General features: G+C 45.9%; 2 protein-coding genes across 2 annotated transcripts in view; one reads left to right on the plus strand and one right to left on the minus strand.

Moving 5' to 3' along the window:
* The window catches only part of rabgap1l (RAB GTPase activating protein 1-like), a 550,110-nt gene that overhangs the window by 457,506 nt on the left and 77,447 nt on the right, over positions 1-15,157 (minus strand). The window contains exons 6-7 of the mRNA XM_067990829.1: positions 10,533-10,690; positions 8,581-8,691 (exon numbers count right to left, since the gene is read on the minus strand). Coding sequence (XP_067846930.1) covers positions 8,581-8,691; positions 10,533-10,690 — 269 coding nt within the window. The remainder of the gene's footprint in view (positions 1-8,580; positions 8,692-10,532; positions 10,691-15,157) is intronic.
* On the plus strand, positions 938-5,564 carry LOC137325581 (merozoite surface protein CMZ-8-like). Its single transcript, XM_067990846.1, has 4 exons — positions 938-1,010; positions 4,151-4,276; positions 4,611-4,741; positions 5,559-5,564. Exons 1-4 carry the CDS (start codon positions 938-940, stop codon positions 5,562-5,564), a joined length of 336 nt encoding a protein of 111 aa, XP_067846947.1.

The following is a 15,157-nucleotide window of genomic DNA, read 5'->3' on the forward strand; positions in this document are numbered from 1 at the left end:
CAATTGGAGATTTCAAGACTGATGTTTTTGTTGGGTAAGTGTATCAAGGGATAAATGGAGTTGAGGTACAGATCAGCCATGATCTAACTGAATAGCGGAGAAGGCGAGAGAGGCTGAACGGCCTCCTTCTGTTCTTGTGCTCAAAAGAAACCCAATGTCTGAGAAGAGAAGGTGGCACATGGGTGGGGTGATAAATAAACATTCAAAAAGAAAGCATTTACACACCGACGACGACCAGCACACTTGACGCAATCAGCCCTACTCGGAGATACTTAAGAGACGGAGAGGAAAAGGAGAGAAACTTGTCTGCTTATTTCAAATACCAACGGCCTTATAGTAGTTGAGATGATAAATCAGGGGTAAATTTTCATCTCCACTGCCAGGGCAGTGATTTGATGGGAGTGATCTGATCTATAATCCATTGAAATCAATGCAATCAAAGTATAAAGGGCGGACAATCCTCTCTGCCAGATTACTGCCCAGGCAGTGAAGACCAAAATCTACCCCATCAGTGTTTAAACATACAAAATACCATGAAATCAGTGCTGTCAACTCTGAAAGCATTCCAGTATCCAATGATAGGCAGTCAAGTAAAGAGTGTGCTGAAAATACAGAGGTACAAATTCTCCACCTTGACTAATGGGGTTCTCTGTGCATGATCCTGGGTCCTACCCAAACCGTTAATACCAGGTAACATTCATCGCTCTAGACAATTTGCCAATCCTTTCTGTGACCTTATGTTTCATCCCCATGGAATACAAACAATCGACTGGACTTCCTGATCTGCCTCCTCCTATTCAGGTAGTATTGCATTGCTCGTCGATGTATGAGGCAAAGGAAAGAAAGAATGACTTACACTAAAGGAAACCAAGCATGATGCACTACTCTAACCTCAAGCCAAACCAGGGAATGACAGTTTTACCAATGGTTGTCATTCATGGGCTCACCTAGCAGAGGTGGCAGTGACAAAATTACTCCACATCAAAGGGAGAGCTACGGCCTCACAACAGGTATTGATCATCCAGTCTCCTTTCAGAATCCTGATCAGACAGAAAAACGAAATACCCAAATCAACCACGACATGAACCCTTAATCTCCTCTTGTACTCGGTTACACAGGGTACTCCGGCGTGCAGAACAAATTGGAACCATCCAATCAAGTAGTCAAATCCAGAAATGTAATTGTATGATTAATGCTATGAACCTAAAATGGAAGCCCTGTACTGCCAAGTTATAAGCAGACCATAGTTGGATCTTTATCACAGACCAAGCAACAAAGGATTCTCCTCCCCTTCCACCTCAACCTGGCGCACTATCTCCTTCTCTTCCATCTCAACCTGCCGCACTCTCTCATTAGAGCATAAGAATTGCGAGCAGGAGCAGGCCATACAGCCCCTCGACCCTGTTCCACCATTCAGTAAGATCATGACTAATCTTCGACCTCAACTCCATTTTCTCGCCTGATCCACATATCCCTTGATTCCCTGAGTTTCCAAATATCCATCGGTCTCAGTCTGGAATATAAGAACATAAGAAATAGCAGCAGGAATAGGCCATCTGGCCCCTCGAGCCTGCTCCGCCATTCAACAAGATCATGGCTGATCTTCTACCTCAACATCATTTGCCTGCACCATACCCTTATCCCTTGATGCCTTTAATATCTTGAAATCTATCGATCTCTGTTTTGAATGTACTCAATGACTGAGCCTCCACAGCCCTCTGGGGTAGAGAATTCCAAACAATCACCATCCTGAGTGAAGAAATTTCTCCTCATCTCAGTCCTAAATGGCCTGCCCCTTATTCTGAGACTGTGACCCCTGGTTCTAGACTCCCCAGCCAGGGGAAACATCCTCCCTGCGTCTACCCTGTCGAGCCCTGTAAGAATTTTGTATGTTTCAACAAGATCACCTCTCATTCTTCTAAACTCCAGAGAATACAGGCCTAGTCTACTCAATCTCTCCTCATTTAACATTCCTGCCTTCCCAGGAATCAGTTTGGTGAACCTTCTATGGCAAGTATATCCTTTCTTAGGTAAGTAGACCAAAATTGTACACAATACTCCAGGTGCGGTCTCACCAAGGCCCTGTATAACTGCAGTAAGACATCTTTACTCCTGTACTCAAATCCTCTTGTAATAAAGGCCAACATACCATTTGCCTTCCTAACTGCTTGCTGCACCTGTATGTTAGCTCTCAGTGACTCATGTACAAGGACACCCAGGTCCCTTTGAACATCAACATTTCCCAATCTCTCACCATTTAAAAAATACTCTGCATTTGTGTTTTTCCTACCAAAGTGGATAACTTCACATTTTTCCACATTATATTCCATCTGCCATGTTCTTGACCACTCACTTAGCCTGTCTATATCCCCTTGAAGCCTCTTTGCATCCTCCTCACAACTCACATTCCCACCTAGTTTTGTGTCATCAGCAAACTTGGAAATATTACATTTGGTTCCCTCATCCAGATCATTGATATAGATTGTGAATAGCTGGGGCCCAAGCACTGATCCCTGCGGTACCCCACTAGTCAATGCCTGCCACCCTGAAAAAGACCTGTTTATTTCTACTCTCTGTTTTCTGTCTGATAACCAATTCTCAATCCATGCCAGTATATTACCCCCAATTCCATGTGCTCTAACTTTGTTCACCAACCTCCTGTGTGGGACCTTATCAAAAGCCTTCTGAAAATCCAAATACACCACATCCACTGGTTCCCCCTTATCTATTCTACCAGTTACATCCTCAAAGAACTCCAATAGGTTTGTCAAACATGATTTCCCTTTCATAAATCCATGTTGACTCTGCCAAATCCTATTATTATTTTCTAAATGTCCTGTTATCACATCCTTTATAATAGATTCTAGCATTTTCCCTACTACTGATGTCAGGATACAGGTCTGTAGTTCCCTATTTTCTCTCTCCCTCCTTTCATAAACATTTGCTACCCTCCAATCTGCAGGAATCATTCCAGAATCTATAGAATTTTGGAAGATGACAACCAATGCATCCCCTATCTCTACAGCCACCTCTTTCAAAACCCTGGGATGCAGATCATCCGGTCCTTGGGATTTATCCACCTCAATCTGGCCCAGTCTCTCCTCCTCATCCACCTCACTCTGGCCCAGTCTCTCCTCCTCTTCCACCTCAATCTGGCCCAGTCTCTCCTCCTCTTCCACCTCAATCTAGCCCAGTCTCTCCTTCTCATCCACCTCAATCTGGCCCAGTCTCTCCTCCTCTTCCACCTCAATCTGGCCCAGTCTCTCCTTCTCATCCACCTCAATCTGGCCCAGTCTCTCCTCCTCATCCACCTCAATCTGGCCCAGTCTCTCCTCCTCTTCCACCTCAATCTGGCCCAGTCTCTCCTCCACTTCCACCTCAATCTGGCCCAGTCTCTCCTTCTCTTCCACTTCAACCTGGCCCAGTCTCTCCTTCTCATCCACCTCAATCTGGCCCAGTCTCTCCTTCTCATCCACCTCAATCTGGCCCAGTCTCTCCTCCTCTTCCACCTCACTCTGGCCCAGTCTCTCCTTCTCATCCACCTCAATCTGGCCCAGTCTCTCCTCCTCTTCCACCTCAATCTGGCCCAGTCACTCCTTCTCTTCCACCTCAATCTGGCCCAGTTTCTCCTCCTCTTCCACCTCAATCTGGCCCAGTCTCTCCTTCTCATCCACCTCAATCTGGCCCAGTCTCTCCTCCTCATCCACCTCACTCTGGCCCAGTCTCTCCTCCTCTTCCACCTCAACCTGGCCCAGTCTCTCCTCCTCATCCACCTCAATCTGGCCAGTCTCTCCTTCTCATCCACCTCAATCTGGCCCAGTCTCTCCTTCTCATCCACCTCAAACTGGCCCAGTCTCTCCTTCTCATCCACCTCAATCTGGCCCAGTCTCTCCTTCTCATCCACCTCAATCTGGCCCAGTCTCTCCTCCTCTTCCACCTCAAACTGGCCAAGTCTCTCCTTCTCATCCACCTCAATCTGGCCCAGTCTCTCCTTCTCATCCACCTCAATCTGGCCCAGTCTCTCCTTCTCTTCCACCTCAATCTGGCCCAGTCTCTCCTCCTCTTCCACCTCAATCTGGCCCAGTCTCTCCTCCTCTTCCACCTCAATCTGGCCCAGTCTCTCCTCCTCATCCACCTCACTCTGGCCCAGTCTCTCCTCCTCTTCCACCTCACTCTGGCCCAGTCTCTCCTTCTCATCCACCTCAATCTGGCCCAGTCTCTCCTTCTCATCCACCTCAATCTGGCCCGGTCTCTCCTCCACTTCCACCTCAATCTGGCCCAGTCTCTCCTTCTCTTCCACTTCAACCTGGCCCAGTCTCTCCTTCTCATCCACCTCAATCTGGCCCAGTCTCTCCTCCTATCCACCTCACTCTGGCCCAGTCTCTCCTTCTCTTCCACCTCACTCTGGCCCAGTCTCTCCCTCTCTTCCACCTCACTCTGGCCCAGTCTCTCCTTCTCTTCCACCTCAACCTGGCCCAGTCTCTCCTCCTATCCACCTCAATCTGGCCCAGTCTCTCATTCTCATCCACCTCACTCTGGCCCAGTCTCTCCTCCTCTTCCACCTCACTCTGGCCCAGTTTCTCCTCCTCTTCCACCTCAATCTGGCCCAGTCTCTCCTTCTCATCCACCTCACTCTGGCCCAGTCTCTCCTCCTCATCCACCTCAACCTGGCCCAGTCTCTCCTCCTCATCCACCTCAATCTGGCCCAGTCTCTCCTTCTCATCCACCTCAATCTGGCCCAGTCTCTCCTTCTCATCCACCTCAATCTGGCCCAGTCTCTCCTTCTCATCCACCTCAAACTGGCCCAGTCTCTCCTCCTCTTCCACCTCACTCTGGCCCAGTTTCTCCTCCTCTTCCACCTCACTCTGGCCCAGTCTCTCCTTCTCATCCACCTCAATCTGGCCCAGTCTCTACTCCTCTTCCACCTCAATCTGGCCCAGTCTCTCCTCCTCGTCCACCTCAATCTGGCCCAGTCTCTCCTTCTCATCCACCTCAATCTGGCCCAGTCTCTCCTTCTCATCCACCTCAATCTGGCCCAGTCTCTCCTTCTCATCCACCTCAATCTGGCCCAGTCTCTCCTTCTCATCCACCTCAATCTGGCCCAGTCTCTCCTCCTCATCCACCTCAATCTGGCCCAGTCTCTCCTTCTCATCCACCTCAATCTGGCCCAGTCTCTCCTCCTCATCCACCTCAATCTGGCCCAGTCTCTCCTTCTCATCCACCTCAATCTGGCCCAGTCTCTCCTTCTCTTCCACCTCAATCTGGCACACACTCTCCTTCTCATCCACCTCAATCTGGCACACACTCTCCTTCTTTTCCACCTCACTGTGGCGCAGTTCTTCTGTTCTCGCTGGCCTCGAATTTCCATTGCTCCCTCTCTTGTTCCTGCTTGCCTTGCTCTTCTTTCTGTCTACTTTTTTCTCGCTCGTTCTCTAGCTGAAGGATAATATTCTCTCAACTGAACCTCTCACTCCTTTGACTGAAGTTCTCATTTTGTCGTGCACTGTTAAATGTGCCATTTCAACTTCTGGCTCTTTTGAGCTTGTCAACATTTTTAGGAATGATTAGAATCATAAAATGGTCAGAGCAAAGATGGCCGCCATTTGGCCCATCAAGCCAATGCTGGCTTCTTGTAAGAGCAATTCAGTTAGTCCCATTCCCCCACTCTTTCGCCTAGTCCTGAATTTTTTTTCCCTGCAAGTATTTATCTAATTCCTTTTTGACAGCCACAATTGAATCTGCATCCACCACCCTTTCAGGCAGCGCTTTCCAGATCATAACTACTCGCTGCATTAAAAAAGTTTCTCCTCATGTCGCCTTTGGTTCTTTTGCCAATCATAAATCTGTGTCCTCTGGTTCTCGACCCTTCCACCAATGGGAACAGTTTCTCATTTACTTTATCTAAACCCTTCATGATTTTGAAAACATCTGCCAAAACTCCTCTCAACCTTCTCTGGTCAACCCCAGCTTCTCCAGTGTATCCACGTTATTGAAGTCCCTCATCCCTGGAGCCATTCCAGTAAATCTTTTCTGCACCCTCTCTAACGCCTTCACATCCTTCCTAAAGTGAGGTGCCCAGAACTGGACACAATACTCTAATTGTGGCCGAACCCGTGTTTTATAAAGGTTCATCATAAATTCCTTGCTTTTGTACTCTATGCCTCGATCTTTTGAACCTTAAACAGAGGCCCCATCTGCTCACTCAGGTGGACATAACACAACTGGCTTCTGAAGAAGAGCATGGCCAACATTCCTCTCTCAAATACCACTGCCTAAACAGATCAACATTTATCTCAAGTGTAAGACCTTGCTGTGTCCAAAATGTCTGCCATACTTGCGTACATAACAACAGTGATTACAGTTCAAAAAAGACATTCATTGGAAACGTAGCACTTTCATGCATCTTGAGAATGTGGTACGGCACTATATAAATATAAGTTCTTTCTTTCTCTCTCCTCCAGTAGACTTGCATTTGGTGCAATCTTAGCCTACCGACCCTTGAACCCCAATAATTGCTCTTCCTGTAACCTTATCTATGTTGGGGCAATGAAAACAATATCAAGATGCAAGTAAGCTCTCACAAAAAGCTAATGGCCACAACTAGACGATGAGATGTAGACTAGAAAATCCTTTGAAGCTGCTTTTTCTCCCCCTCTGGTTTTAAAATTAAATTTACTTGGAATTTCATTTGAAGTTATTTGAGAAATTATTTGTACTGTGCTGATAGACAAAAATTTGTACTGGGATCAAAACATTGGGGAGGAGTTTCAGTTTATCAAATCTTATTTCAGCCCAATGTTTTTCTATACAACTTTTATGTAAGCCTCTAAAAATATAACGTCAAGTATTTATTATAAATGCCACCTTCTGTATCATATTTACTCACTGTATTGTGACACTGAGCATGGTCTGCTCAAAACACATTCCACATTATCTAGAAGCTCAAGGATACTTTTAACATAATTTACTGAGATACGTTTGTGAGACAGCATTTAATTAGGTTAGTGAATAACTTCAAATGAAATTCCGAGTAAATTTAATTTTAAAACCAGAGGGGGAAAAAAAAAGCAGATTCAAAGGGTTTTCTGGTCTACATCTCATTTTGGCAGAATGTGTTTAAATATTTTACGATTACAGTTGCACTGCGTCAGAAAGTAAATCAACCTGATTATAGAAAACTCTTTATCTGGACTCTCGATTATTGGAACAGTCCTGCCGTGTGCAGTGCAACAGGACAGTCCCACCGACTATTAAGGTGGCAACTGGAGAAATCCCCAGTGAAGGAATGTGGTAAGCAGGAAGGTGCAATAATACAGGAAACTTAAATGCCATTTACAAGTTTATGCAACAGAAAAGTACTGGAGATTGTGCATCACCACAGAAGACTTCACAAACAGCATCCGGTGCAAACAAAGTACTGTTTTTTTTCATCTGCATCTTTTTCTACCAATCTCCTCTCCTCCTCTGAAGATGTTAGCTCCTTGCTGGGATCTATTTCCACGGGTATAGTCACCCTCCAGTGCTTTGCCCGAGTGGGCATTTTGCATGTGTGAGCCTAGACCGCGAGTGCTGGAAAGCTATTTGACTGTGGGGGGAGGGGTTGCATTACAACAGAATCCAATCCCCACCTGACGTACACACGCACGCACTCCCAGCAATCATGCACCTTCAGTCGGGGTTGTTGGATGGCAATCAGGAGCAAAGATCCTGGCTGATGTTTCCCTCCCTAATCCAGGGATACTGAGGCCAATTGTGAACCCCCCCCCCACAACCTCCACCATCACCCTGGTGGAGATCAGCTAATTCAGCACAGACTGAATCCGAGACCCTTCCTGGTGTGCGTGGCTCAGCTACAATGTGTTAATAAGCTAAGCCATTGGGAAAATAACCCTGGAAATGTTTTAACAAAAGATATACTTATGATTCCCCTGGTTAGGGCAGAGTAGTTATGTCACTCAGATGTCTCAAGTCCAATCCCAGACGCTGCTGAATTGAACCAGGATGTGGAGATGCCGGTGATGGACTGGGGTTGACAATTGTAAACAATTTTACAACACCAAGTTATAGTCCAGCAATTTTATTTTAAATTCACAAGCTTTCGGAGGCTTCCTCCTTCCTCAGGCAAATGAAGGAGAAAATCTCCGAAAGCTTGTGAATTTAAAATAGAATTGAACCAGGGCAGCAGTGGAGATGCTACGTGCTGAGAATCCATGAGTTGGGCAGAGGGTGGGGGGCAGGGTTTGCACTCCTGACAGTTATACTGAAGGTGCACGTACGTGGGGATCGGGAGGGTGGGTCGGTCGAGCAGCCTGCTGACTTGCACTGTATGGACACACCCATCAAGAACGAGCACCTGAGCAAGAGATCAGGAAGCTGCCGACTCCCACCACCAGTCAACACCTTCAGGAAATGGGGACGGGGCTAGGAGATTGTATACAATGCCATCATGTGGCAGGCTACTGGAGGTTGTGAAGCCAACGAAAGTCACTCACCTCTGTCCACAGCTGTAGCTCATCTTAACTGCAGTCTTTAATAGGAAGCATTTCACAGTTATTTTACAAAGTAAGATAAGAAGCTTACCGCTCAACAGCGAGCTCACTGTTCGATGTTTGCTGCACGTTGATAATTAATTTCTTCTCTATCCCCTGTCGCAGCTTAAAATACAATTTCTCTCTGTCCTTTGGTACAGCACTGTGTAGACAACAGGAGTTATTTCAGTTTCCAGCATTGTCAATAGCATCAACACTCCCTAGACCTCATAATGAGACACGAGGGGAATTTAAAATGTAACAGGAATGTGAGGTGTGCACATTCTGTGAATGTTAGTTCACATGTGCAATCAACCTCAAGGATATTGGTAAACAACCTATAGATGCAGAATTGCTGCAGAGAGAAACCACTTTATAAAGGATCAATTTATACTACTTTACAGTGTAAAAATGAAGCTTGGTGCATTTTGGAGCAAAGAACCTACTTGTCATTCTCAAAATATCTGAAATTAATATAATCCTTTAAAAAAAAATCAAACAGCTGCAAAGAATTGTAGCAACATTAGAAAGCATGGGACGAGAAAATGCTTCTATATGATCCCTTCCTCTCCCCCTCATCATGCAAAAAGAAAAACACCAATATACCATGTCTAACCTTGCCTCCTGGACTACTTTGCTCCATTTGTATGATGTCCATGGTCGTAAGAGCTGAGTGTAACACTGACACTGATTAGGAGTCGAGAGAGAGGCGGGTCCTAAAACAACTGGATTCTGCCATTAGGAATGATTACCAGCCCCGTGTGTAAACTTGGGGATCCTGTTCGACTCCTGGTTGAACATCAAATTCCATACCTATCCATCACCAAGACCCCTAACTTCCAGCTGCCTCAGCCTCACCTCGAGCCACCATTGCTCAAACCTTCATCCACGCTTTGTGCTACCTCCAGACTCAACTTCCTCACTGGACTCTTGAGCTCCATCACAAATACATTTTCCAACTCAACCAAAACTCTGGGCACCCACGTTCAATCCCACACCAAGTCTCGTTCGTCTATCGCCTGTCCTCTAGCCTCCATCAGCTTCCTATCCATCAACGCATCAACTTCAAAATCCTCATCCTCATTTATAAATTAGTCCATACCCCCTGCAACTTTCTCCAACCTCCCAGCTCGTGCCCTTTGGTCTGCCCCCTCTGCATCCTCCCACTCCACCCTCAGTGGCAGAGCACTCAGCCGTACTCTCTGGAACTCCCTCAACCCCTTTTTCGGCCATGCTTATGGTTATCTCTCTGCTCGTCTATGAATGCTCACTGATCGATTCTGCTCTGTGAAGCTCCATGAGACATTTTCTATATTGAAGATGCTTCATAATAGCCCAATAGTTGATGCAAATGGTGACCACCGCTGCAGGGTTTAGGCAGCAGTGTCTTCTAAATTAAGCAGAGAGCGGGCTTGTGGGTTCCTCTTTAACTGGAAAGCATTACTTTAAGACTCCAAAATCTAGGCTGACACTCTTGTGCAGTACTGAGGGAGTGCTGCAGTGTCAGAAGTGCCGTCTTTCGGATGAGACATTAAACCGAAGCCCTGTCTGCCTCTCAGGTGGATGGAAAAGATCCCACGGCCACCATTTGAAGATGAGCAGGGGAGCTCTCCCCAGTGTCCTGGGCCAATATTTATCCCTGAACCAACATCACCAAGACAGATTATCTGGTCATTATCTCATTGCTTTTTTGTGGGATCTTGGTGTGCGCAAATTAGCTGCCGCGTTTTCTACTTTACGACAGTGACTATGCTTCAAAAGTACTTCATTGGCTGTAAAGTGCTTTGGGACGTCCTGAGGTTGTGAAAGGCGCGATAGAAATGCAAGTCGTTCTTTCTTTTTTTTTTACTTTAAGACTGACAAATGACAGGGGGCAATCAGTGTAGCATTACCAATAGCCTGCACTGCAACACATCTTGAAGTGTGAGGGACCGGAGTCAATCCCCAAAGTACCATAATCCCTGCGCACACTTTGAAATCACATACACTTTAACTTCATTTCACCTGAAATTCCCTTTTCCATCATCCTCCTTGACTTCAAGAGTAACAGTGAAGTGGTAGCTGTCACTCTCAGGACTTGCGTCGCCCATGTCTTTTACTTCTGCTGTTTGTTTGGAAAATCGGCGAAAAGAAGTGGAAAAACTGTACAGAATTCTACTGACCTGGAGAGAAGCAGACAGAAACATACAGGTTTAGATCCTCAGTAACACGTGTCTTTTTTTTATTTGTTCAAAGAAAGGATATTATTAAACTAGAAAGAGTGCAGAAAAGATTTACTAGGATGCTACCGGGACTTGATGGTTTGACTTACAGGGAGAGGTTAGACAGACTGGGACTTTTTTCCCTGGAGAGTAGGAGGTTAAGGGGTGATCTTATAGAAGTCTATAAAATAATGAGGGGCATAGATAAGGTCGATAGTCAAAATCTTTTCCCAAAGGTAGGGGAGTCTATAACGAGGGGGCACAGATTTAAGGTGAGAGGGTAGAGATACAAAAGGATCCAGAGGGGCAATTTTTACACTCAAAGGGTGGTGAGTGTCTGGAACGAGCTGCCAGAGGCAGTAGTAGAGGCGGGTACAATTTTGTCTTTTAAAAAGCATTTGGACAGTTACATGGGTAAGATGGGTATCGAGGGATATGGGCCAAGTGCAGGCAATTGGGACTAGCTTAGTGGTATAAACTGGGCGACATGGACATGTTGGGCCGAAGGGCCTGTTTCCATGTTGTAACTTCTATGATTCTATGATTCTATGAAACATAGAAAATAGGAGGAGGCCATTCGGCCCTTCGAACCTGCTCCGCCATTCAACATGATCATGGCTGATCCTCTATCTCAATACCATATTCCCGCTCTCTCCTCATACCCCTTGATGCTTTCGTGTCCAGAAATCTATCTAGCTCTTTCTTAAATATATTCAGTGACTTGGCCTCCACAGCCTTCTGTGGTAGAGAATTCCACAGGTTCACCACCCTCAGTGAAGAAATTTCTCCTCATCTCAGTCCTAACTGTCCTACCCCGTATCCTGAGACTGTGACCCCTCGTTCTGGACCCCCCCAATCCAGGGGAAACATCCTCCCTGCATCCGGTCTGACTAGTCCTGTCAGAATTTTATATGTTTCAATGAGATCCCCTCTCATTCTTCTAAACTCAAGTGAATTCAGGCCAAGTGCATAACTTAATAGAATTCTTCATTGAGATGGAAAGTGAAGTAGTCCAATCCGATTGGAGGGTGGCAAATGTAACCCCACTATTTAAAAGAGGGAGAGAAAACAGGGAACGACAGACTGGTTAGCCTAAGAAAGGATATACTTGCCATAGAGGGAGTGCAGCGAAGGTTCACCAGACTGATTTCTGGGATGGCAGGACTGTCATATGAAGAGAGATTGGGTTGACTCAGCCTGTATTCATACTTGTAGAAGCTGGGGGGGTCCAGAAAGAGGATCAGCCATGATCATACTGATTGGGGGAACAGGCTCGAAGGGCTGAATGGCCTACTCTTCTTCCTATTTTCTACGTTTCTATGAGTCGACCCAATCTCTCCTCATACGACAGTCCTGCCATCCCAGGAATCAGTCTGGTGAACCTTTGCTGCACTCCCTCTATGGCAAGTATATCTTTCCTTAGGTAAGGAGACCAAAACTGCACGCAATACTCCAGGTGTGGTCTCACCAAGGCCATGTATAACTGCAGTAAGACATCCTTGCTCCTATACTCAAATCCTCTTGCAGTGAAGGCTAACATACCATTTGCCTTCCTAACTGCTTGCTGCACCTGCATGTGTGCTTTCAATGACTGGTGTACAAGGACACCCAGGTCCCTTTGTACATCAACATTTCCCAATCTATCACCGTTTAAATCATACTCTGCCTTTCTGTTTTTCCTTCCGAAGTGGATAACTTCACATTTATCCACATTATACTGCATCTGCCATGTATTTGCCCACTCACTCAACTTGTCTAAATTGCCTTGAAGCCTCTTTGCATCCAGCTCACAACTCACAATCCCAACTAGTTTTGTGTCGTCAGCAAACTTGGAAATATTACATTTGGTTCCCTCATCCAAATCATTGATGTATATTGTCAATAGCTGGGGCCCAAGCACTGATCCCTGCGGTACCCCACTCGTCACTGCCTGCCACCCTGAAAAAGACCCATTTATTCCTACTCTGTTTCCTGTCTGTTAACCAATTTTCAATCCATGCCAGTATATTACACTCAATCCAATGTGCTTTAATTTTGCACACTAACCTCTTATATGGGACTTTATCAAAGTCCTTCTGAAAATCCAAATAAGCCACATCCACTGGTTCTCCCTTATCTATCGACCAGCTACATCCTCAAAAAACTCCAGTAGGTTTATCAAACAGGATTTCCCTTTCATAAATCCATGCGGACTTTGTCTAATCCCGTTGATATTTTCTAAGTGTCCTGTTATCACATCCTTTATAATAGACTCTAGCATTTTCCCTATTACTGATGTTAGGCTAACTGGTCTGTAGTACCCTGTTTTCTCTCTCCCTCCCTTTTTAAATAGTGGGGTTACATTTGCCACCCTCCAATCTGCAGGAACTGTTCCATAATCTATAGATTTTTGGAAGATGACAACTAATGCATCCACTATTTCCATGGCTACCTCTTTTAGTACTGTGGGATGCAGATTATCAGGCCCTGGGGATTTATCGGCTTTCAATCCCATTAATTTCTCCAGCACTATTTTTTTTTACTAATACTAATTTCCTTTAATTCCGATTTCTCATTAGTCCCTTGGTCCCCATGCATTTCTGGGAAGTTATTTGTGTCCTCTTCCGTGAAGACAGAACCAAAGTATTTGTTTAATTGCTCTGCCATTTCCTTGCTCCCCATTATAAATTCTCCCGTTTCTGACTGTAAGGGACCTACATTTGTCTTCACTAATCTTTTTCTGTTTACATACTTGTAGAAGCTTTTACAGTCCACTTTAATGTTCCTTGCTAGTTTACTCTCATACTCTATTTTTCCCCTCTTAATCAATCTCTTGGTCCTTTTTTGTTGAATTCTAAACTGCTCCCAATCCTCAGGCTTGCTACTTTTTCTGGCAACTTTATATGACTCCTCTTTGTTTCTAATACTATCCTTAATTTCTTTCGTTCGTGGGATGTAGGCGTCACTGGCAAGTCATTTATTGCCCATCCCTAATTGCCCTTGAGAAGGTGGTGGTGAGCCGCCTTCTTGAACCGCTACAGTCCGTGTGGTGAAGGTTCTCCCACAGTGCTGTTAGGAAGGGAGTTCCAAGATTTTGACCCAGCGACGATGAAGGAACGGTGATATATTTCCAAGTCGGGATGGTGTGTGACTTGGACGGGAACATGCAGGTGGTGTCGTTCCCATGTACCTGCTGCCCTTGTCCTTCTAGGTGGTAGAGGTCGCGGATTTGGGAGGTGCTGTTGAAAAAGCCTTGGCAAGTTGCTGCAGTGCATCCTGTGGATCGTACACACTGCAGCCACGGTGCGCCATTGGTGAAGGGAGTGAATGTTTAGGGTGGTGGATGGGGTGCCAATCAAGCGGGCTGCTTTGTCCTGGATGGTGTCGAGCTTCTTGCGTGTTGTTGGAGGTGCACTCATCCAGGCAAGTGGAGAGTATTCCATCACACTCCTGACTTGTGCCTTGTAGATGGTGGAAAGGCTTTGGGGAGTCAGGAGGTGAGTCACTCGCCGCAGAATACCCAGCCTCTGACCTGCTCCTTTGGCCATAGTATTTATGTGGCTGGTCCAGTTAAGTTTCTGGTCAACGGTGACCCCCAGGATGTTGATGGTGGGGGATTCGGCAATGGTAATGCCGTTGAATGTCATAGTATCATAGAAAATTTACAGCACAGAAGGCGGCCATTCGGCCCATTGTATCCATGCCAGCCGAAAATGAGCCATCCAGCTTAATCCCACTTTCCAGCACTTGGTCCGTATCCCTGTAGGTTACGGCACTTCAGGTGTACATCCAGGTACTTTTTAAATGAGTTGAGTGTTTCTGCCTCTACCACCCTCTCAGACAGTGAGTTCTAGACCCCCACCACTCTCTGGGTGAAAAACTTTTTCCTCAGCTCCCCTCTAATCCTTCTACCAATCACTTTAAATCTATGCCCCCGAGTCACTAACCCCTCTGCTAAGGGAAATAGGTCCTTCCTGTCCAGTCTATCTTAGCCCCTCAAAATTTTGTACACCTCAAGTAAATCACCCCTCAGCCTCCTCTGTTCCAAAGAGAACAACCCCAGCCGATCCAATCTTTCCTCATAACTAAAATTCTCCAGACCTGGCAACATTCTCATAAATCTCCTCTGTATCCTCTCTACTACAATCACATCTTTCCTATAACGTGGTGACCAGAACTGCACACGGTACTCAAGCTGTGGCCTAACCAGTGTTTTATACAGTTCCAGCATAACCTCCCTGCTCTTACATTCTGTGCCTCGGCTAATATATGAAAGTATCCCATATGCCTTCTTAACCACCTTATCTACCTGCCCTGCTACCTTCAGGGATCTGTGGACATGCACTCCAAGGTCCCTCACTTCCTCTACACCTCTCAGTATCTCCCATTGCCTTGTTTGTCCTCCCAATTGCATTACCTCACACTTCTCCGGATTGAAATCCATTTGCC

This window comes from Heptranchias perlo, chromosome 9 (genome assembly GCF_035084215.1).
Source record: "Heptranchias perlo isolate sHepPer1 chromosome 9, sHepPer1.hap1, whole genome shotgun sequence".
Classification (NCBI taxonomy): domain Eukaryota; kingdom Metazoa; phylum Chordata; class Chondrichthyes; order Hexanchiformes; family Hexanchidae; genus Heptranchias; species Heptranchias perlo.